General features: G+C 40.4%; 1 protein-coding gene across 1 annotated transcript in view; it reads left to right on the top strand.

The window, feature by feature from the left end:
• UGCG (UDP-glucose ceramide glucosyltransferase) overlaps window positions 1-22,915 on the top strand; it is a 35,174-nt gene that overhangs the window by 2,512 nt on the left and 9,747 nt on the right. The window contains exons 2-6 of the mRNA XM_053371311.1: window positions 13,901-14,042; window positions 16,668-16,770; window positions 18,897-18,998; window positions 21,007-21,119; window positions 22,430-22,608. Of these exons, the coding sequence (XP_053227286.1) occupies window positions 13,901-14,042; window positions 16,668-16,770; window positions 18,897-18,998; window positions 21,007-21,119; window positions 22,430-22,608 (639 nt within the window). The remainder of the gene's footprint in view (window positions 1-13,900; window positions 14,043-16,667; window positions 16,771-18,896; window positions 18,999-21,006; window positions 21,120-22,429; window positions 22,609-22,915) is intronic.

Raw genomic sequence — 22,915 nt, 5'->3', positions numbered from 1 at the left:
TGACAGATCTCTCTGGTTTCCCAGGAAGCCTCCAGATGTAAATGCAATACACCACACTCCTCTGTACTCTGTCATAAACTTTAGCGTAAGGAGTGTCATCCTTATTGTGCAACAGAATTCTGCCTGTGCAATAAAATTTACCTTAAAAGTGCTGCCGAAGCTTTCTCTCTTTTTTCCCTTTTGGTTTGCTAAAAACTGCTGTGAAAGGCAATAGGACTTAAGCTGCAAAATTGCAACAGGGTGTCATTAAACAGATCTGCTAATTATGAACTTTTTTTTGGTGTGGTGTTCATAGGAAGGAAATGTACCTTTTCATTTGGTGTGTATGACACACTAATAAAAGTTAATGCACTGTGAACAAAAATATCCATAACCATCAAACATCTTGGATGACTCCAATTATCATGCAGTGTATATATGAATACGGCTGCAGAAAGCAGTTGAGGAATTGCCATACAAGCAACTATTCCAGTGGGTTTGTTACTCCCTCTTTAGCATGCTTGAAATTTCCTTGAGCAGCATGTATATAGCAACCTATGCATGGTGGTCATATGAGGGCAGGTAGCTGCTAGCATACTAAAGGTAAAGGTAAAGGTACCCCTGCCCGTACTGGCCAGTCTTGCCAGACTCTAGGGTTGTGCGCTCATCTCACTCTATAGGCCGGGAGCCAGCGCTGTCCGCAGACACTTCCGGGTCACGTGTCCAGCGTGACAAGCTGAATCTGGCGAGCCAGCGCAGCACATGGAACGCCGTTTACCTTCCCGCTGGTAAGCGGTCCCTATTTATCTACTTGCACCCGGGGGTGCTTTCAAACTGCTAGGTTGGCAGGCGCTGGGACCGAATGATGGGAGCGCACCCCGCCGCGGGGATTCGAACTGCCGACCATGCGATCGGCAAGTCCTAGGCGCTGAGGTTTTACCCACAGCGCCACCCGCATCCCACCACAGCGCCACCCACATCCCATACTAGGTTTGTGTAATGCACAAAAATAAACTTGTGCATGAAAATGCATATGTCCCTGTATGTCTGAGTATTAGTACTGACCTTTTACTGTTAAATGATTTGCTTTCAAGGATTATTAGTTCTAAAGTCCTGTCAGTGACTTCTTCAGCAGTTTACCAATCAGTTTGAAATCTGCTACTGCTTCTGCTGAATTTTCTTTAAGTCTACAAGGAAGAAACATATGCACAATGTTTCCAGAAATAATGGTTGTTGCAATAATACAGCCAAGTACTGTAGCAAAAACTGTATCTTATTTGAACATCTTTAAGATAATTTGTAGCATAGCACTCTCATACTATAATAGCTAATGGTTCTATTATAAAATGGATAAATTTGTTGTTCAGGTGTAGGACAATGGCCTAAAATGGGTATGTAATGCTCAGGGAATAAAAATATTGGCTTCTAATACTTGTTTTAAATGCTTTTCACATATTAAGTTATATAGTGGGTCTATTCGAAATTGTGACTCTTTCTATACTGTATGTATTTAGATGTATTATCTACCCTTTCGATCCTGCATTTTCTAAATGTCACCCCATTTTGGAATCCTTTTAATTTGATATTAATAGTGCATGGATTGTGTTGTCATTAAACAGCATACCGGTAATTGGGAGACCATGCTTGCAGATGACATAAACACAGCCCTATAAGCTGCATTTAAAACCACCATCATACAGTTTTGTGCACTTTAAGCTACAGGATGTGTGCAAGCAAAAATAGGGTTGTCTTTATATAGAATTCCTTCCATTTAACACTATGATTCACTGATAACAGATTGGGGAAGTGCTTGAATTAAAACAAAATATGGGACAGGGATACTAAAAAGACAATTGAATATTAGAACACTCATCTGTAGTCCCTCTGTAGGAATGGATACACTCCTTTGCTCTGGGTCTCTACATGCATGCTGATCAGAAGCGCTTGCAGTACTGATCTGTTTGGGATATGAGGAGCATCCCACTTATCCCCCTTCATTGATGTCAGAGCTGACTATACATTGGGGTGATAGTAGCTCTAGTTCCAAATGAGCACCCCCCCCTTTAAAAAATAACAATGAAAAGTGGCTAGTAGTGATTACTGTCTACAGTAGAATAGTGTTAAGGGAAGGTGGTTTACTTAATCCTTTCTCTTAAGGCCATTTAAATGCTCAGTATTATCCCTCAGTTGCTTTTCCCTGTAGGAGAAAGATAACAGATCTTAGTGTATTTTGCCCTGTGGGGACTGGAGACAAGCAGCTTGAAAGGCATGCAATTTATGCAGGAAAAAAATCACCTGGAGAGAAAGAGCCCCTTGCCCAAAGGTACTCTGTTCAGGATTGTATTCTCCTGCTTCAGCTTCTCATTTAAGAAAAGTGGAGGGTTTATGCTTCACTATATGCATTTGGTCAAAAAGCATATGGATTGCTCTTGCAGTTTTCTTTTACAGTTAATATTTCTCTATCATTATGAGGTAATTACTGATGGCAAATAAGTTAATGCTGATATAAATCTAGGAGGAAATCCGAATAAAAATGGTAACTCTCCTAGCATTAATAATGCTTGAGAATAGTTTTTAAGGAAGAATAGATTTTTTAAAAACCCAGAATGGTACTTATATTAATTTATCAGACTCAAAAGGCTGTTAATACAGACAGGAGATGCTTCTGAACAGTAAAGCTCTTGAAACATTAAATGAATGTCTAATGTATTGTAAGAAAGGAAAATGTGCTTCCCTACATAAAATACGTTGATTTCTGTAATATACTGCAACATCACTAGTTTCATAAAACAACTATATTTCTGAGCATAACATCTTGCTAAGGTGGGACTTGTGAACAGCCCTCTGATTTTTTTCTATAGCAAATCGCCCCCCCCCCCCATAAAGGTATTTATGTTCAGTCTAGAGGCTTAAAGCACCTGATTTTTAGTTGTTGCTCTGAGTGTTGGAGAAAGGGAGGGTGGGAATGGAGTGAATGGAAGTGAATGAATAAGGTAGCAGAGTTTGGTTGCCTACCTTGCAGTGCTGGGGGTGCCTTGCTGCTTTCCTTTGAGCCGATCTGTTCCTCTGTAGCAGCATGTGTTGTTGCTAATAATAATAATAATAATAAATTTATATCCTGCCCTCCCCAGCCTTAGCCGGGCTCAGGGCGGCTAACAACAATAAAACAGTACAAAAGTACAGCATAAACAACACTCTAAAATCATTCATTATAAAATTAATTAATTCAAGCCACTGGCAGCCATTGGGCCAGAGCTCTGCGAAGATTGCCGAGGGAGGGAGTCAGGCTGTGCCCTGGCCAAAGGCCTGGTGGAACAGCTCTGTCTTGCAGGCCCTGCGGAAAGATGTCAAGTCCCGCAGGGCCCTGGTCTCTTGTGACAGAGTGTTTCACCAGATCGGAGCCACAGCCAAAAAAGCCCTGGCTCTCGTTGAGGCCAGCCTAACTTCTCTGTGGCCTGGGACCTTCAAGATGTTTTTATTTGAAGACCGTAAGTTTCTCTGTGGGGCATACCAGGAGAGGCGGTCCCGTAGGTACGAGGGTCCTAGGCCGTATAGGGCTTTAAAGGTTAAAACCAGCACCTTAAACCTGATCCTGTACTCCACCGGGAGCCAGTGCAGCTGGTATAGCACCGGGTGAATGTGATCTCGCAGCGAAGACCTCGTAAGGAGTCTCGCTGCAGCAGTCTGCACCCGCTGGAGTTTCTGGGTCAGTCTCAAGGGCAGCCCCACATAGAGCGAGTTACAATAATCCAGTCTGGAGGTGACCGTCGCGTGGATCACAGTGGCTAGGTCAGGGCGAGAGAGGTAAGGAGCCAACTGCTTAGCTTGGCGGAGATGGAAAAATGCCGCCTTTGTTATAGCTGCAATCTGCGCCTCCATGGAAAGGGAGGTGTCGAAGATTACACCCAAACTCTTAACGGACGGTGCTGGCACTAATTGCGCCCCTGCAAGAGATGGGAGTTGCCCCCCCAATCCCATATCGCCCCGTCCCAGCCACAGGACCTCTATCTTTGAAGGATTTAGCTTCAACCGGCTCCCACGTAACCATCCAGCCACAGCTTCCAAACATCTGGTCAGTGTGTCTGGGGCCGAGTCAGGATGGCCATCCATCAACAGATAGAGTTGGGTGTCATCGGCATACTGATGGCAACCCAGCCCAAAACTCCGAACAAGCTGGGCGAGGGGGCGCATAAAGATGTTGAAAAGCATCGGGGAGAGTATCGCACCCTGAGGTACTCCACACACCAAGGAGTGGCGCGATGACAATCCCCCCCCCAAGCGCCACCCTCTGTCCCCGACCAGAGAGAAACGAGCGCAGCCATTGAAGGACTGTGCCCTGGATCCCCACGTCGGCAAGGCGGTGGTCCAGAAGGTCATGATTGACCATGTCGAAAGCTGCTGACAGATCTAGAAGAATCAGCAGCCCCGACCCGCCTCGATCCAGCTGTCTACGAAGATCATCTGTTAGGGCAACCAGAGCCGTCTCGGTCCCATGACCAGCGCGGAAGCCGGACTGGAATGGATCCAGAGCCGATGTTTCATCCAGAAACCCACCAAGCTGTTCAGCAACCGCTCTCTCAGTCACCTTACCCAGGAACGGAAGATTCGAAACCGGGCAGTAATTGGATAGATCTAAAGGATCTAATGATGTTTTCTTTAAGAGCGGGCGCACCACTGCCTCCTTCAGTTCCCCTGGGAATGTCCCCGTGCCAATGGACAAATTGATGATATCCCCCAGGAGGGCCCGCACCTCGTCTGGACATGCTCTAATCAGCCAAGACGGGCACGGGTTAAGAGGACAGGTGGTGGGCTTTCCAGCTCGGAGGAGTCTGTCCACATCGGCTGGGGATATCCGGTCGAAGTGGTCCAATACTGGACCCGAGGACAGTCGAGAGGCCTCCAGTTCCTTTATTGTATCCAAATTGTAATAAAAGTTACATTTATTGCACACATACTATGCAAGGAGCTTTATTTGGTGTAGAGGAAGTAGAAGGTGGATAGAGTCTCCGAATAGCATCCTAAGGGCTGAGAGGAGCAGTCCTGCCCATCACCCTAAAAAGTATTGCTGAACAGTTTTGGCCACCAGTGATAAACTCTCCTTGAGCTGAATTCAGTAACAAACTTGTGTTGAGTAAGCAGTATTGTAGGCTTGCAAATAACTGCCTAGCCCTCTGAGCAGCATTAGAAATTAGCCAGGTGTGCTTTGTGACTAGTGTGGGTCCAGTTGCGACCATATGGAGATCTCTGGATGCCAGGTTGGTAACTGACATCTCCATCTGGCTGGCCTCTCCAGCTTTCTTAAGCAGGTAAGCAGAAGAGCTTATTTATTGCATTTATATCCCATCTTTTTCTCCAAGGAGTACATGGTTCACCCCTCCCCCTCTGCAGTTAATCCCTCAACAACTCTGTGAGGTTGAGGCTGATCTTCCAGGTCCTAGCCTGACACGCTAGCCACTCTACCACACTGGATTCCTAGGGTTCTTCTGCTATGGGGCAGCTATATAAATTAAGCAGGTAAATAAATATTGAGAAAGCAAAATGTCCCTTGGAGAAGGATCTGAAATATTTTTTCTTGAAGCTTGAATTTGTTTTATTCTGGATTGCTTTATTTGATGTTTTAATGTGTTGTAAACCACTTTGAGATTTTTTTCTTTAGAATATAAAGCAGTATGGAAACGAAATGAATAACAATAAAAATAAAAGGTGCCTAGACATTTCATTGTGACAACCACAAACTCTGTTTAGGGTGCCATTTGGTGATTAGCTTATATATCTAGTTTCTAATATTGCTTCTGAGGATTCTGCTAATTTTCTCTAGGTGGCCAAGTGAGATAGCTCTTGTGCAGCCCCACCCCCCGTTTCCCAGCCCCCCTTTTAGAAATGGGGGAACTGCCTGGAGGATAATCTTACTCCTATTTAACTGGATTAGGTAGATGAGCATGTTTCCCTCCTTGCAAGTGTGAGAGAAATAACTAAGTGAGTTTTCTTTAGAGTCCCCCCTGAAGATTGCATAAAGGGCTTGCTCCCTCTGTCTATTCTGGGCTGTGGAAGATGGGGATGTTCTTACATGGTTCCTCCAGAATAGAGCTCCATTTTAAGTAGAATTCTACATACAATATGCCAACTGGCAGGGCTGTCTTCCTTTTCCATCCCTGCAATAGGAACAGAAAGAGGATGCAATTTCTGCCAGACCCACTTGTTCACCCAGTCAGACAGACACAGAGGAGCTGGCTGCTTTATTTCTTTCTGCCTCTCACCTCCTGCTAGAGTGAAAGAGACAAAAAGGCCTGGATGGCTATGTTTTGCTTTCTGTCTCTTTCCTGGTAGTAAGAATAGAAGGCTGTACACTCTCTCTATAGCAGGATTATGCACTTCTGGCATTTCCATTCCTTCCCGACTTCCCATGTCTTCTAGGATGCTGTGGCATAAGAGAGCAGCATATTTTCAGGTTTTATTGTACAGTTTCTATTTCCTTCTGAGACAGGGTTATGGTTCTAGTTATTTCTGTTTTTCTGCTGCTGAGCTAATGGAAGTTTTGGAGTTTATTTACACCCATAAAAGAGCATCAGGGAAAGGTTAAACACTCTTGCTCAGCACTATTGCTCCAGTCACATTCATACGCTTGTGGCTGCTTTCAAAGTTGTTTCTAAATGCAAAATTAGATAGCTGATTTTGCTCCCACAGATTGAGCAGTTTGGCTTTTAGTTCTCTCCTAGTGCATTTTGGTGTTTTCCTTTTAATGTCATTGTATAGTTTTTACTGTCTGCAAATCTATCCAAGATAGGTGTTTTTTAATTTTTTAAAAAAAAGATAATCTTAGATATTACACTTCATTTTCTAACTTTTACTCTGCAAGTCTGGCAAGCATCATTTAATTAATTCAACAAGTTATTGGTAAGGATACTGAATACCATTGAATCCTTAATATTCCCACATTCCTCTTTCCCAGTTTGTTGTGTATTACATTCTGTACTTCCATCTTCATGTAATTTTGGTCAGCTCTGTAATTTCTCAAGCTTGCTTATGAGAATGATATCTGGAACTGCAATAAAAAAAAACTTACTGGGATCTATGCACACTGTAGGAACTGAATTGCATAATGGACCAATTGTTTTTCCAAGTAAGGTAAATGGGCTAGTCCGTCATATCAAATGGTATTGATTACTAGTATTCAGTTTCATCCAGTGTTTGAATATTAATATTTCCCTTGTATCTTCTAAAGTAAAATAAAATTACCAAGTCTGCAATTTTTGGCTTTTCTGTTTTTAAAACCCTTTCCTGAGACTCTTTAAGGTATCATATATACATAATAGTGATTCCAATTTAAACGAATTCAGATTTTCCTGATGCAAATGTCCTTATCATTTCATGATCATCTGCTTCTCTCTTAGTGTTCTTTTGTAAAGGATGTACCAAAGTAGGTGAGAGTCCACTGTTCATTCTTTTCAGCATTTCAGCTCCCTACAGTTCACCTAACCATCCAGTATATTCTCTAGTCTCTTCCTTTGTTTCTAGCATATTTCTAAACACTTTAAACACTATTTTTAAACTTTGGCCTTTGGGTAGTGTAATACTTTTTGGGAAGATATTTTCCCACTAGATAAATCCCAGTATTGTACCATTCTTTCCACATTCTGTAATATTTTCTCTCTCTTGAGATAATTAAAAAGATTCCAGTCCTAACTGCATTAGTTTTATGCTGTAATTTTCCATGTGGGTATAATTTAGCATATGCAGCTTCAAATATAGATTTATTCAAAACCTGGCAGACCTTTTGGAAACAACTTATACAATAACAATATAATTTATATAGTGCTTTCAGACCTTCAGAATAGCTTCACACGCATTACTAAAATTCCATAAGATACATTACTGTTACTATCCCCCATGCTGCAAATCGGGAGAGGAGGTTGAGAATAGTGGCTTGCCTAAGCTCCCTAGTGATTTCACTAGGGACTTCCTCATTTGCATGCACCAGCTCTATGGAAAAATATTATAATGAAGATGAGCTTGTTTTCTACAGAAACCTGCTGCTTAGGAAGTTTTTTAAAATGGAATTTTGCTTGCATATTTCATACACAAGTACCCTAAGTATGATCTACTTACCAGAATATAAAGAAGCAGCATAGGGGCTTTAGAACAATATTTTGGGTTTTTCAAACCTCTGTAATACCATCCTAGGTTATTGGTGTTATGCAAGGGTAAAAATTTCAGGGGGCTCAGTTTGGCTGACAGTGTGTTGAGATGCCAGATTCTGTTATTCTACCACTTGTCATGTTTTATATCTATGCCATTCCTTTTATATCTTATATATGCACCAAAGTTGCATGAAATAGCTGTTGTCTTTAAATACCAACTGGAGAGTTGCATTAGATCACATCACATCAAGGGCTAACATGACCCCATAGGCACTTCTTCCCTTTTTGGAATGCTGTGTCCTCAGGCTGTAACACAAATTGTTTCTGAAACTCTCCTGGGCTCTTTTGAACATGTCTCTCTTTTCCAATATAGGTGCGGTTAAGAAAAGTGCACCTGTGTACACTTGTGTCTGTTTTGCTATTTATAAATATCTGGCAGCTTTGAGTACACAGTGAGGATCCTTGGAAAACAGCGTTGGTTAAGGGAGAAATTGCCCTTGGACGAAATTCACCTTTGATCAATGCTATCCACCTCACCTGTTGGTTAAAGGGGCACGCCCTGCTGTAGTTTACAGATTATGATGGACTGATCCTCTATGGCAAAACTTTATCTCCAATAATGCTCTTAACCTTTGAAGGGGATTGGTCCTTTACAGTTTAGAAAGCTTTGGGGAGCATTCGACAGGTGTCTTAAAAGATAATCCCTTTTCAGCTAAGCCTAAAATGTTTGCTTCCCTTTGTCCTCACTCCCAGTCCAGGCTGACTGTAGGGTGGAAAAAATGCCAGTTTTCTGAAAAATGCAAAGTTTGTGCTTTACTATTGAATCACAGCCCTTCCCCATTTAATGGGCCTTACCTCTGAATAGAATTAAACATTGATTTTGGTGTTCTCCCTTTAATGTTTCGTATGGAATTACATTTGAGTGGGGTGGTTGTTGCTGTTCTAATTCTATTGTACTTTTATAAACTGTAACCTGCCCTGGAATTTTTCTGGTGAGGGGGGTGGCCAAGAAATATTGTTACTACTAATAAGCATTTGTCCCTCATGCAAAGGTTCTTAGTCAAGCTATAGAGCATGGGTGGGGAGTTTGTGGTCCTCCAGATGTTATTGAATTATAACTCTTATCGTCCCTGACAATTGGTAACAGTGGCTTAGACTGATGAGAAATGGGGTTAATATAATCTGGAAGGCTATAGATTTCCCACCCCAATATAGAACATTTTTTGGTTCCACCTCTCCTTGTTACTCAAGAGGTTACTTATGGGAATGGGTCACTGACTCTTCCAGCTGACCCTTAGGTAAAGTTAGGTAATTAAAAAATCCTTTCAAAATATAGGTCTTTTTTGTATGTACTGTCATCCAGACAGGGTTTGTTTTAAGTTTGTGTGGGTGAAAAGATGTGATAGTCACCTCCTTTGTACACTTTGCAACATCATCTTAATACACAGGATTTCAGTTTAGTCATGCAAAACCAAAGTTGCTAGCAAGAAAAATAAGCTGGACTAAAATTGTTTATATCTCTGTAGTGGGTGAAATATGGTGCAAGTGAGATGAGATCATAAATGCCTTCTCCATCTGCTCAGTGCATCTTGTTAAATCATTAACAGTAACATAATAAAAAGCAATCACAAACATAATGCTTAAAATTAAACATTACGAACCATACAAATCTTGGAAAAGCTGGCCAGCTAAGTCTTGCATATCTTTCAATGAGAAAAGTGCATCCCTGCACTTTATCTTGGAGCCCATCTCAAATCCAAAGCCTATCGCAGAAAAGGCCCTGATATTGTTTGCTAAAATAATTTTAATTGTGGGCTGACCGGCTTATCATAAAGGTGTGCACACACTCACAAAGTCACTTGACTTTGGACTGTGGTTATCACAATATGCAGAATGATGGCAAGTACTTGGGTGTCTCATTAAGCTGTTCTGAATATACCATAATAGGGTATAGGGTGGTGACTTGAACATTCCTATATTTGTGAGTCTTTCAGTCCAATCCAAACCCAAGTTCTGCCAGGATGAGTGAGTTTGTATTTGGGTCTTGGGCTTGCCTGGCTAAACTGGGGCTAAGATAGCATAAATCCCTCAATTTTGCTCATCCAATGGAACTGAGCACTAGCAGAACATGGCCTTAATTTCTGAAAGGGCATTCTGTGGGTAGGGCCAGGAGCGACTTGCACCTGTTTTTAAACCCTTTCAGCTCTGTGATGTGACTTAGCAATGCAGTGGAACTTAGCCAACACCAATGGTGGTATATTTCAAATTCCTCCTGAACAGAGTTTGGAACAGCAGTAACTAAGTGCTGCTTTCTGTAGTTAGGTTTGGTCCGTTGGTCACTCACCCCCAATGCAATGGCATGTACAGCATGGACACAAGGGAAGACTTGCCCTATTAACTTTTGTGTTGAGGAGTCTGCATGCATCACGTAATGGAAAATTGTCTTCTTCAGAACATGGCTGAACTGCTGATGTTTGGAAATTTAGATGATGCTTAAAATGCAGAATCTCGAGGTTACAAACCATGAATGGTTTTCATATAGGTTTTACTCAGAGTAGACCTGTTGGAATTAGTGGACACAGCTTGGCCATGTACATTCATTTTAGTAAATCTGCTTGAAATAAACTTGGTTGAAATACTGCCCTCTTTGCGCAGTATTGTGCAAACAATGTGCCAAGCCTTAGAGAAATATGAGATGTTCTGTTGTTAGAACAGCCTGTCTAAACAAAACTTCATTAGTAGCTATGCTTCTATTAGTGTTTTGTGTGGAACTGCTGCACCTAATGTTTATTAGGCATCCACATTACATCATCCAAGTATTAGCCAGTCTTCCTGTGCTTTCTCTCAGTTTCTTCCATCATTTCTCATTGTGTACAAATCTGACTTATTTGGAGAATTGGAACAGTAATGCAAACTCCATAGGTGTAAGTGATTTTTACTGCTATTTTCTGCCTCACCATAAGGTGTGCTTTCCATTTATATAATGTATCAGGAAGGTGAACCTCTTGTACCTTAACATGCCTGCACGCTAAACTTTGTGATGGGCCATTTGAGCACCATATTTATTTTCAATCTAAAAATAATTTCTGTATGGTCAGCTGACCACCAATAAAATAAAGTTGTAAGGCAGGGGGTGGGGATCAAAAGTCAAAATCAAAAGGGAATATTTGATTATCCAAGTGAAATAGCTGCATTTAGGAATTTTGCAACTTGCCCTTTGACTGAAGAGTCCTCCAGTACAGTCATACCTCGGGTTGAATGTGCTTCGGGATGAGCGCGTTGGAGTTGCGCTCCGTGACAACCCGGAAATAACGGAGCGCGTTACTTTTGGGTTTCGCCACTTGCGCATGCACAGACACTCAAAATGACGTCACACGCATGCGCAGAACCGCTGAAACGTGACAAGCAGATGCGCAGACACGGGTTACGTTTGCTTCTAGATGTGAACGGGGCTCTGGAACAGATCCCGTTCGCATCTAGAGATACCACTGTACTGTATAAGAAAAGATAAACAGATTCTTCAGTATGAACTGCATTTAAAAAGATGTACACATAACTGACGCACGACAAAGTGGCAGTTAAATTTCAGGCTGGCAGTTGCAAAGAATGGTAGAGTCAGATAAAATGATTATTTTTCGTAACTGATATTGTGAATGATGACAGCGAACTTGAGTCAAGAACAAAGAAAGTGGATCCTAAAGCAGCATATCTACTTTTGGGCCACCCTGTATTTAGGAGTAGATAGTCAGTTTAAATAAGGCACCCCATTCATAGAATTAAGACATGGCAAACCTAGTAATGAGGGAGTTTTAGTTAATTCTAAAACTCTTTTCTGGCATTAATCTCTCTCCCGGCCCTTGCAATAGACCTTAAGGAAAAGTGTGTTAATGAATGTTTGATATTGGCAAAAGGGACAAATGCTTCATTTCTCGTCACCAATATTTAGCAACCTTTTTTTTCTTTCTTAAACATTTCTGATCTACAATTCCACTCCAAAACATATTGAGCACATTGAATAAATGACCAGCCACTTGGTGCTGACTTAAATGGACAAGGATGTGGCTCCTCTTTTCCTCTTGGATAGCCTTGTGGAAAGAGACACTCCTGGCAGGGACATTGCTACAAAGGGTGCATGAAAGAGGGTTGATATTCCAACCACTGTATTAAAGGTTTTTAAATGTTGGGCTTGCTGGGTTTCGTGATTTGTGATGGAAGCTTTATGAAACTTGGTTCTTTTCCTTTAAGGCAACTCCCTTTAAGGCAACTTGGTTCAAATCCTTTAAGGCAGAAATATGTGGGAGGACTGCTAAAAATGTTTGTAACCTAAGCTTATTTGTGAACCTACTTGCAAGTCTACTAATTAAGCTCCATCAACTCTCCGCATCCCAAATTGCTGGAACAGTTTTGCCTCAAATTTACTTATTTGAAGGCATTTCTAAACCACTTATTTAAAAATCTGTAAGTGGTATTCAAAAATAACGTAATATAAAATATCATAAAAATCATAAAACAGTATCAGAAAGACCATAAAATACTTTTAAAAACAGACCATCTCATGAATCTGGCACAGAATTACCTTCTTTTGACCACGAGGGGGGAAATGGCACTCGTATCTCAGTTTCAGATTCTGTTTTCCACATTTCAGCTGTTCTAAAAACCAAAATACATTAATAAATGTGTACATTATTGTGATAAAGCCATTTTTTTAGATGAGTTTCTATAAGCAGCTGGAAAATATTATTGGAAAGTTGACTTAGCTGTAGAAATAACTTCAGGGAGAGTGTGTAAAAGGGGTGGGGGTAAATTAATGGTTGGGTTTGCGGGTCCTTTCATAGTTAACCTTCTGCTACATTATAAGGAAACCTCAACAGTTATTTTGCAGTATAAACTGTACAGACATCTAATTTATGGCAACTCCCCAGATGTTTTTGTGCTCTGTTCTAGAAAGTTACCAGCCTCTGTGCATGCAACTTAAAAACACAGGACTTACAAACATCTCCTTTTTTTAGTGTGAGCCTGTTTAAAGTACAGTATAGATATGGATTAATAACTCATGATTACTAGGATCACTAGGATGATTTTGTACCAAACTAGATGCGACATAAAATGCCAAGTGTGCATTTTTTTTAAAAAAAAAACCTGTCAGCTGGAGAGGGCTGATAATTAATTATCAGAGCAGGTGTGGAGAGGAAATTTAACACTTTTCTTCAATGCTTAAAGACTTGAGGGAAAACCCTTTTCTGAAACCAGTAGAAATTTTTTTGGGGGAAATTTGTCACTGTATAGAGAGGAAATATCTATTGCTGTAAAAAACTCAGAAGAGGGATTCAACATGGGAGCAATCTAATTGGTTTAAAATTCTTACCTCCTTGGACAACAATTGTGATCTGCAAACACAGTTCTTATTTCTGCAAACAGTTCCTGTTTCAGCTGTTGGGACTGAAGAGCAATGGTCCCATAGCACTGATTGACTCTATAGCTTGGTGGGCACTGAAAAAAGAGAGACCTCGACTGGTCCTGTGCATCCATTCTGCCCTTTGGGGTCCTATTCAGATAAGTGCAGTCAGGTGTCTGTGCTGTACATAAACTTGTAGAATTGTTGGATGTGGTGTTTCCCTTGCGTCCTAACCTGCTATTTAGAGCGCACCAGCATGCAGAAAGCTATTTATGCACTCTACTGCAGAAACTTAACTGTAATTAGCCTTACATCAAACTGTAAATGAACAGCAAAATACGAATGTTTAAATAATCAGTATTCCTAACCAGCATTTTTCTTTTTTTAGGCACTTACACCTAAACAAGAAAGCGACAGACAAACAGCCATATAGCAAGCTTCCTGGTGTTTCACTTCTGAAGCCTTTAAAGGGTGTTGATCCAAACCTTATCAACAATTTGGAAACCTTCTTTGAATTGGATTATCCCAAAGTATGTATCAACAGTCTTCTTTTTTTTAAAGCTATCCTCTTGGTCTTCTCTCTTGCCTAATGGAATACTAAAATGCATAATACTTCAAAGCAGCCTTCTCCAACCTGGTGCCCTCCAATGGTTGTTGGTCTCCAGCTCCCATCAGCCCCAAACAGTGCGGCCAATGGGCTGGGCTGGTGCAAACTGTAGACCAGCAACATCTAGAGGGCACCACACTAGGTAGGGATGGCTGCTTCAGAGATTGTGTGTGTTTGTGTGTCCTGTAACCCTTGCGGATTACTGTCAGACGTTTTGCATCTGTAACGATAACCAAAATAGGTTGTAGCACGCATCTAATTCCATACCGATAAATGGACTGAACGATTTGTTTTCTATGCCCCCGCTGGGTAACAGGCCTTTGGAGTCGGAGCGCATAACAAGCTTACACTTGTTCCTGCATGGTTTGTTGGACTTGAGCTACTTTCATTTCAGTATTCTCCTCCAGTACAGAATACTGTGTTTCTCAGAAAGATCTTTTGCAGAAGCACTAGGAATAGAGTTTTTGCCAATCCAGCTCCAGTTCATTTCAGTGGGTCTGGCAAAAGTGATCAGTGAATTTTAATGACTTTATGCACCAGTAATCCATGTTTTACTTTTATTTGTGCTTGATAAGATAGCTAATGTTGTAGATGAATAAATTCCATATAAGTACAGTATTATGTAAGCTCACAGATGTTGACAGTGTCTTCCCAGAACTTGAGATGTGAGTGCGGGGTCAGTTGTTTCCCTTACTACATAAAACTTGTTCAGATCTGCCTACTATATGCTTTGAACTGTAATTTGCTGGCCAAGTGCTCTTACTCACATCTGTCTTAGCTGATACTGACCTATATGAACTGAAGGAATTCCCCTGGATGAGCTAAGCACTGTAGCATATAAAGTTACAATGTGCTACCCGGAATCTTGGCAATATCTGACAATCCCTCAATTCATTTTCTGGGATACAGATGTCTTGTTCTTAATTTCATCTGTCTTTTCCCTTTCTTTGCAATTTTATTTTTCTTGGTTTTCTCTAGTGATTAAAATTGCGGTAGCAGTGATTGGCTTGTTTCCTAAGAGAAGGGGGAAAGTCCTAATATCATGAAGAGCTAATTTGAATAAGTGCAGTATGAGAAGAGCCATACTTTATTTCTTTTTTAGATATTGTATTATATTTGGCCCAGATTCTAAACTTTTATTTATTGCATCACAAGCTTCATAGAATTGTAGATAACCCCAGGGGTCATCTACTCCAGCCCCCTCAATGTAAGAATCAACATTCTTAGAACAACATTCTTCAGGGTTGTTGTTTTTTAAATGGAAGTATTTATATAATTCCCTCTATATAAAAAACATTTAAAAGAACACTAAAAGCAATGGAAAACAGTAATTAAAACGATTGGCTACTCAAAACAGCTATATTTGCCTGTTAGCATAAAGTCTTCTAGCTTGAAAGTCAAATGCACGGTTTCTCCTAAATCTCCTGGGAAAATGTTCCACAGTATGGGACTGTTGACTTTAAATTCCTGGCTTCTGGCTGAGGCTAATTGGGCCTTTGTAACATTGGGGGGGGCGGGGGGCGGGGGGACTAACAGCACTCCTCCAAATAATCTCAGTGACTGAGCTAAGATAGAAGGGCCCAAGCAGTCTTTATGGTATTTTGGACCTAAGTTCAAATCCAAGTGATGGTGACATTTATTGTAATGGTAGAATTTTAGAAAGGTGTGTCAGTTAAACATTATTGTCTGCTATCAAAAATGCTGATTCAGAATGTTAAGATCAACCTTCCCCATCCCCATTCACATTTATGCAAAATAAATACTTAAGGATAATTTGCAATATATACTTTATGTAGAATATATCTAGCCTCGTTAGCTTACCCATCTTAGGTATGATTATTATTTTTTCAGCAGCTTTTTGGGTAAGCAGGAACTGTATAGTGATATTTATGTTAAAATCTTACTCACCTGAGCTCTCTTCTGGGAAAGTAGTTGAATTATATCCTGAGTAAAATTAAGTCTGCACTATTACTCCATGTCTCTTGATTATTTTTCCTAATTGGAACAAAAGATATAGTCACATCCTGAAATGAATGAATGCATTTCATTGGTTTCTGGAGGGCAAGGGGAAAGGGCTTGATGGCTGCATTATTAGTGGCTGAATTTGTGAAACCATCATATAAAAGATTATCAAGAAGAAAAGGGAAGCACTGGCACATTCTGTTTTATATCAATTTATCTGAATGCTGCTGCTCTAGGATTTCTGTGGCATAGGACTCATGGAAAACAGATTTATTTATTTTTATTCAACTAGGGAAACTGTTGGGCAAATTATGGCAGCAGCGCACATAGAACTCCTGTCAGAAATGTAAACCTTCTGTGAAGTTCCATTTCTGTTTATAGAAAAGCTCATGTCTAAGGTTTTCTAGAGGAAACAAATGTTATCTTCTCATGGGGAAAGCTTAAGAATATTGCTTTCACAAACAAGATAGTGTAATATCTAATATCTTACATCTTACACCCTTCTCCTTTTTTATTCTTGTCATTAAACATTAAACTGTTTTCTCATATATATATATCTCAATTTGCACTGTATCTCTTTTCACAGTTTGAAGTGCTTCTTTGTGTACAAGATCATGATGATCCTGCCATTGATGTGTGTAAAAAGCTCCTTGGCAAATATCCCAATGTTGATGCGAGGCTATTTATAGGTGAGTGAGGAAAGAGTTCTGTCATGCTGTTGCCTTTGAATAGATTGGACCAGTTGGCACAGAACCCAAAAGATTTTTAAAAAAAGCTTAATATGTTAATATGCAAGTACTGTTGGTCAAGAAGTTTGTAAAGCATTCTTGCTGCAGAGTTGAAGATCAGTAAATCAAATTCAAACAGCGCTGAAAATAACTTTTCTGTGCAGGTGACTCCTTCCATATAAATCTAGAATTAAAAGATTCCTACCATTTTGAAATGTATCTCTGTCATACACTGTTCCAAATGGAAATAGCTTGAATGCCCTATTTATTTATTTAATTATTTATCCATCCATTCTTGTATGTGTATACTGCCCTTCCTTCAATCTATCCCAGGACATTTCACAGTGATATTTAACAATAAAGTACAATTATATAATTAAAATAGTACAAAACAATTTTTAAAAGAAATTGAGTTTTCAGGAAAGCATCCATGTAGCAGTAACAATTCTGGATCTGTGTTGACAATGGCTGCTTTCTTTACATTTTAAATTTTCTTTAAGTTTTGTAACAGCAAGTTCTCTGTTGTAAAGGGAAAGGAAGGGAACCTGATCTGCAGTTTCTCTTCTCTAACCACTCCTTTTGTAAAATGTCTTGCAAGTATATGTGGAAATCAGCTGTGGAAATGCAGCAAAGGTGTTTGCAAGCATGTTTGCTGTAAAGGATGATATTATTCTCAGCTTTCCAACAAAATACACTTAGTGGCAAAATAGAGAAGTTGACCATGCCCCTTATTGCTTATTGTAGTATCAGCTGAGCTGTTTAGTAAATAGAAGATGATGGGCTTGATTTGTACAGCAGCACCATTTAAGAGATGTGGATGCACTTAGTGAGATGCCATCTTATCCATGCTTATGTCCCTGTGTTGCTTGCTGCAGGTATCCATAGACGTCTGCAGGTTATGCAGAAACATCCTAGAGCTCTATCACTGATTCCCAATCCCAGTCTTACTCAACCCATCTTTACGCTGAGGTTGGAATTGGCCTACTATTGTCTCCTCAGCTAGATCAAAATGTAACATTAAGGTTGAGAACCTGGTCAGATAGCAGAGCATATTAACGTTGAGCTGAGAAGTATCCTTTCATCTCCATTTTTGTTTGCAAAGTAGTATCACTGGTGCAACTGGGGAATTTTAAACCAAGACTTAATGGCTTTGTTGGGTGAGTGGTGGTGGTTTAGATAGCCGTACATATTAATTAGTTTGCTTGTGAAGCACAATTTTAGCATTTCTGTTCTCACCCTGTCCCCCACCATCATATATTAGAGGAAAGAAAGAAATGTAAAACAGTTTGCTAACCCTGTAAAAAGAAAGAAAAAGTTTCACATTTTAAATCATAGCACCATCTTGATTACAGAATAATAATAATAATAATACCCCTCCCATCTGGGCGGCTCCCAACAGAATTAAAAGCACAATAAACCATCAAACATTTAAAACTTCCCTAAACAGGGCTGCCTTCAGATGTCTTCTAAAAGTCAGATAGTTGTTTATTTCCTTGACATCTGATAGGAGGGCATTCCACAGGGCAGTCACCACTACCGAGAAGGCCCTTTGCTTGATTCCCTGGAACTTACTCCTGGTGCCCTGATGCCAGTGCTTTTTTTCTGGGGGGGATGCAGGGGTACGCACACCCCTAAACATTTTTGTGAAACTAAGTTTGGCCTCATTGAGGGGCAGTATTTCAATATGGGCAGGAAAAATGAGAGCACCTCTAAACATTTATTTTTAGAAAAAAAGCACTGCCTGGTGCTAAATATGCTTACCTGAGAATAAGCACCATTTTGTTGCAGAAAAGGGTGGTATGTTTTAAACCAAAAAGAATGAAACGAGCACCTGTAATTCTGTCTCTGACTATGAAAGAACAAAAGTATGCTGTAGTCCTGGTGGGCCCTAGTGTCAGCTGAGCTGCTGATGCAGGATCTGCTGATACAGGGCCTGTTTGTTGCTGTCCCCACATGCCAAACTGGTGGTAATTTAGGAGGGCTCCCAACCTGAGCCGTAGTTTTCAGCCCTCACTGCACTACTGAGCAGTATATTCTGAAAACATATGCATGATTTGTGCAAATAACAAAAATTTTGTTTTTTTCAGGTGGGAAGAAGGTTGGAATAAACCCAAAGATCAACAATTTAATGCCAGCGTATGAAGTTGCCAAGTATGATCTCATATGGATCTGTGATAGTGGTATAAGAGGTAAGTGTGTACCATCAGCAGTAGTAGGTTTTTAAAAAATGTTTCCTAATTACATGCTCTTAAAGATCTTGCTGCTGTTTGAACACTATCCATGTACATAGCACTTGACAGAGTAAAGTAAGACAGGTAAAAAAGACAGCAGAATTTAGAATTCAGATTTCAGAGTAACTGGTCAATAGTAGGGCATAGACAGAAAGGGGTAGGGAAAAGCAAGAATAGCGTGGTTCCAATGTGAACAAGTGAAGTTTTGTTAAGTTTAGAGTATTTTGACTTTAGGGATGCGGGTGGCACTGTGGTCTAAACCACAGAGCCTAGGGCTTGCCGATCAGAAGGTCGGCAGTTCGAATCTCCGTGATGGGGTGAGCTCCCGTTGTTAGGTCCCAGCTCCTGCCCACCTAGCAGTTCAAAAGCATGTCAAGTGCAAGTAGATAAATAGTACCGCTCTGGCAGGAAGGTAAACAGCGTTTCCGTGCACTGCTCTGGTTCGCCAGAAGAGTCGTCCGCAACTGGTATTATAAGGAATGGCATGTAAATGGAAAATAAGTTCTCTCAATTTGCAGCATGGATTAGTTCTGCTGCCAGCTTTGCTTTATGTATTACACTTGGATGAAGCTTGAGTAATAAACCTGTATTTTCTTGAATCAGCATTAGAGTAGAACATCTTGCACCTTTTGCTTGCTGTATCTAGTGTAGCGGGTGCATCTTGTGAAATGTTTTTTATGGCCCAGTGTTTTGCTGTAGCTACTGGGATACTGAAATCCACCTCAGAAATAAACAGCAAGCTTCCTCCTTTCTTACTATTGCTGTTTCAATCAAGATCTCATTATGGTAGGTGTCAGCAGGCTGGCCAGAGCTTTGGAAGACACATTACTTAACCAACTATCTGACAAAGTCTTCTAGATCCAACACTTCCAGGCCTGAGCAACACTTTAAGCAGTTGAATTTGAATTTTAGAGTTTGCCTCTTACTCTTAAAATTGAAGCGTCTGTAATGGTTGTCTTTATCTTCTACTGCAGTGGGGGACAGACCTCCAGCCCACATGCCTCCTCACCTGCCCTGCACCTGATGTCATATTGGATTTGAGGTGTGGGCAGATAGAGACATGGAAACATGGGCTAAAGCGGTGCTGATCAGTGATTGGCAGTGCTTACAAAAAGCAGAGCAGGGCTTTGTAAGTTCCACAGATCAGTTGATCATCAGTGCTTGCCTTAAAGTCCATTTGGAACTGTAATTTGGATTCAAACCATGCCTGCAAACAGAGGAAAATGTCTGTCTGCAGATGCAGTTTGAATCCAAACTGTGCCTGAGGATGGACTTCAAAGAGGGCCTTTAAGTGTGCACTGTCAGTCAGCTGATTGGTGCTGACAGCATACCTGTGAAGCAGCATGCTGTCAGCACTGATCAGTAGTTGATGCCAAGAGTGATCCCTTTTGAAGCTGTTGCCTGACTTATTATGTCAGGTGACTGACAGGTGGGTGGGGGGAGGTAAGGATCCAGGTCCCAACCCTGATTCTAGTATTCCCCCCCACCCCGTGATTTCAACCTAATACTCATATTCAGAATATTGTCACCAACTATAAACAAAGAGTAAAGGATTTCTTGGAATTATCACTCTTTCCTGTTACTATTTTGCAAACAATATGTAATAATCTACTGCTGTTTGAAAACTTGGATATTATTGAGAAGACCAATATTTTACCAAACATATAAGGATTGTATCTAGTGGTGTTGCTCAATGGATGGTAAATCTTCCATCAGCAGAATGGGAGGGAAGCCACTTTAAGCAATTCCCTTCTCCCCTGAGCTCCCCACCCCCATAAATCTTCTGCAGAGGGTTGGATGCCCTTCAGAGCAAATTTAGGGATGGGGAGTAGCTGAAAATGGCTTCCTTTACCATTCTGTGGACAGAAGCTTTCTGCCAGTTAAGAGACACAATTGGGATGTAAATCCATAAGATTTTAAAAACATTAATCCATGGATGTAAACCACAGTCACATTTCATTTTTAGTAACGCCAGATACACTAACTGATATGGCCAATCAAATGACTGAAAAAGTTGGACTGGTCCATGGCCTGCCCTATGTTGCAGATAGACAGGGCTTTGCTGCCACTCTAGAACAGGTGAGTTTCTTTTTGTCCTCTTCATTTCTTTCCAAATTGTTCCACTCCTCCTATTTTATATACTTAATTTCCATGAGTTAGTCACATTTTCAAGCTCAAAAAGTATAGAAGAAGCACTGCTATTTGAGTAGGAAAAATGTGCATGACTAATAACAGGTTTTTGGTCTTTCACTTCTATTGTAATCCAAATTCTAACAAATTCCAGATTACTTGTTATCGTTGAAGAATAAACACATTGAAATGTTTTATTGCTTACAATTCCATATAGAAAAAGGATAATAGCAGCAGCCCTTTCATCTGGGCTTTCAAATGACATTTAAGTGAGAAATACATTAGAATTTGTCTTTTTTCTCTTGTCCACATGTCGTTTGTTTTGTTCTTCTGCGCCCTGTATTTTTGTGTAAGCAATATATGGGGTGAGAGACCATTAGTCTACACTCTTGAATTCTGATCTACTGGTAGTTAGTACAACAAAGCCTGTAACATTTCCTTTAGGTGAATTGTTATATTTGCGGACATGACTGAGATTTTGCTCAGGGGCAAATATACTAGACTTAATTTATGTGCAGTGGCATGGAGCCGTAAAGGAACAAAAGTTTCTTTAGCAGCTGCTGGTCTAATCACAGGGCATTTGTTGCTTGCTTGATTTGATGTTTCATTGCTTTTTGTGTTGCTGTTCTAACTTTTATGTCTTAACGCTTTTTGCCATGGAAAGCCTGTTTCGGACCTGACACTTTATGTCAAACAATGTATTGTTTAGTGTAATTTCAGATGAATGTTACTAAGTGAAAAGAAACATTTTGAGGCATTTCTTTCCTTGTCTGCATCCAACTCTTATCTGTCATACCTCTTTTCCTCATCTTATCCCTTGTCATCCTTCTCCATTTTTTCTACTAGAAAACTCTTGTTATAGAAATTTTGCTCAGGCTACTGTAGCAGGTGCTACAGCTTCTATCCTGTCTGAATAATGTTGACCTTCAGAGATCTATACCTGCCATTTTAGCATGTGATAGATCTTTGATGCTCTAGCTTTATGGATCGTAGAAGGAAATTTCCTGAGTAAGGAAAGTTGCATTTGGGATTCCTGCAGTGCTTGCAGCAGATGTTACTATAGCTATAAATGGTTGCATAAGGGTAAGATGTTTCTTTTCAGAGCAAAACTTTACAAACAGTTGCAGAATTTCAAGATGACTAATTATGCATCTGTCTCTGCACTGATTAGAATTCATAATGATTGGTAAGCAAAGAATGCAAGTCTTAAAGAAAACTGCCATAGATGATTACTTAGCCCTGCCTTTTTCTTTTAACAGGTATATTTTGGCACTTCCCATCCAAGGACATATATTTCTGCGCATATAACTGGTTTCAAATGTGTAACAGGAATGTCTTGCTTGATGAGAAAAGATGTCTTGGACCAGGCTGGAGGACTCATAGCTTTTGCACAGTACATTGCTGAGGATTACTTTATGGCCAAAGCGATAGCTGACAGGTAAGATGATATTCAGATGATATTCAGATATCCAAGTTCTCCTTGGAGTACATTATTTCAAGCTGACTGCATGCTTTGCTTAAATTTCTTTGCATACGTAGTCAAGCTCAGCCATAACCCACAGCCTTCATGTTATTGGTTCATGCCTATTGGATTGTATCCATTCTCAAGAGTAGACCCATTAAAATGAATAGCTGTGATTAACTTGGCCATTGATTTCAGCAGGTCTGCTGTTGAATATGATTTGTTTGAATACAACCCAGTGACTTCTGAAGCCTAAGTAGTACAATGGAGCACAGTTACCAGT

The sequence above is a fragment of the Podarcis raffonei genome, chromosome 17 (assembly GCF_027172205.1).
Source record: "Podarcis raffonei isolate rPodRaf1 chromosome 17, rPodRaf1.pri, whole genome shotgun sequence".
Lineage (NCBI taxonomy): Eukaryota > Metazoa > Chordata > Lepidosauria > Squamata > Lacertidae > Podarcis > Podarcis raffonei.
The sequence above is the reverse complement of the archived record's forward strand: the minus strand, read 5'-3'. Positions and strand labels throughout refer to the sequence as shown.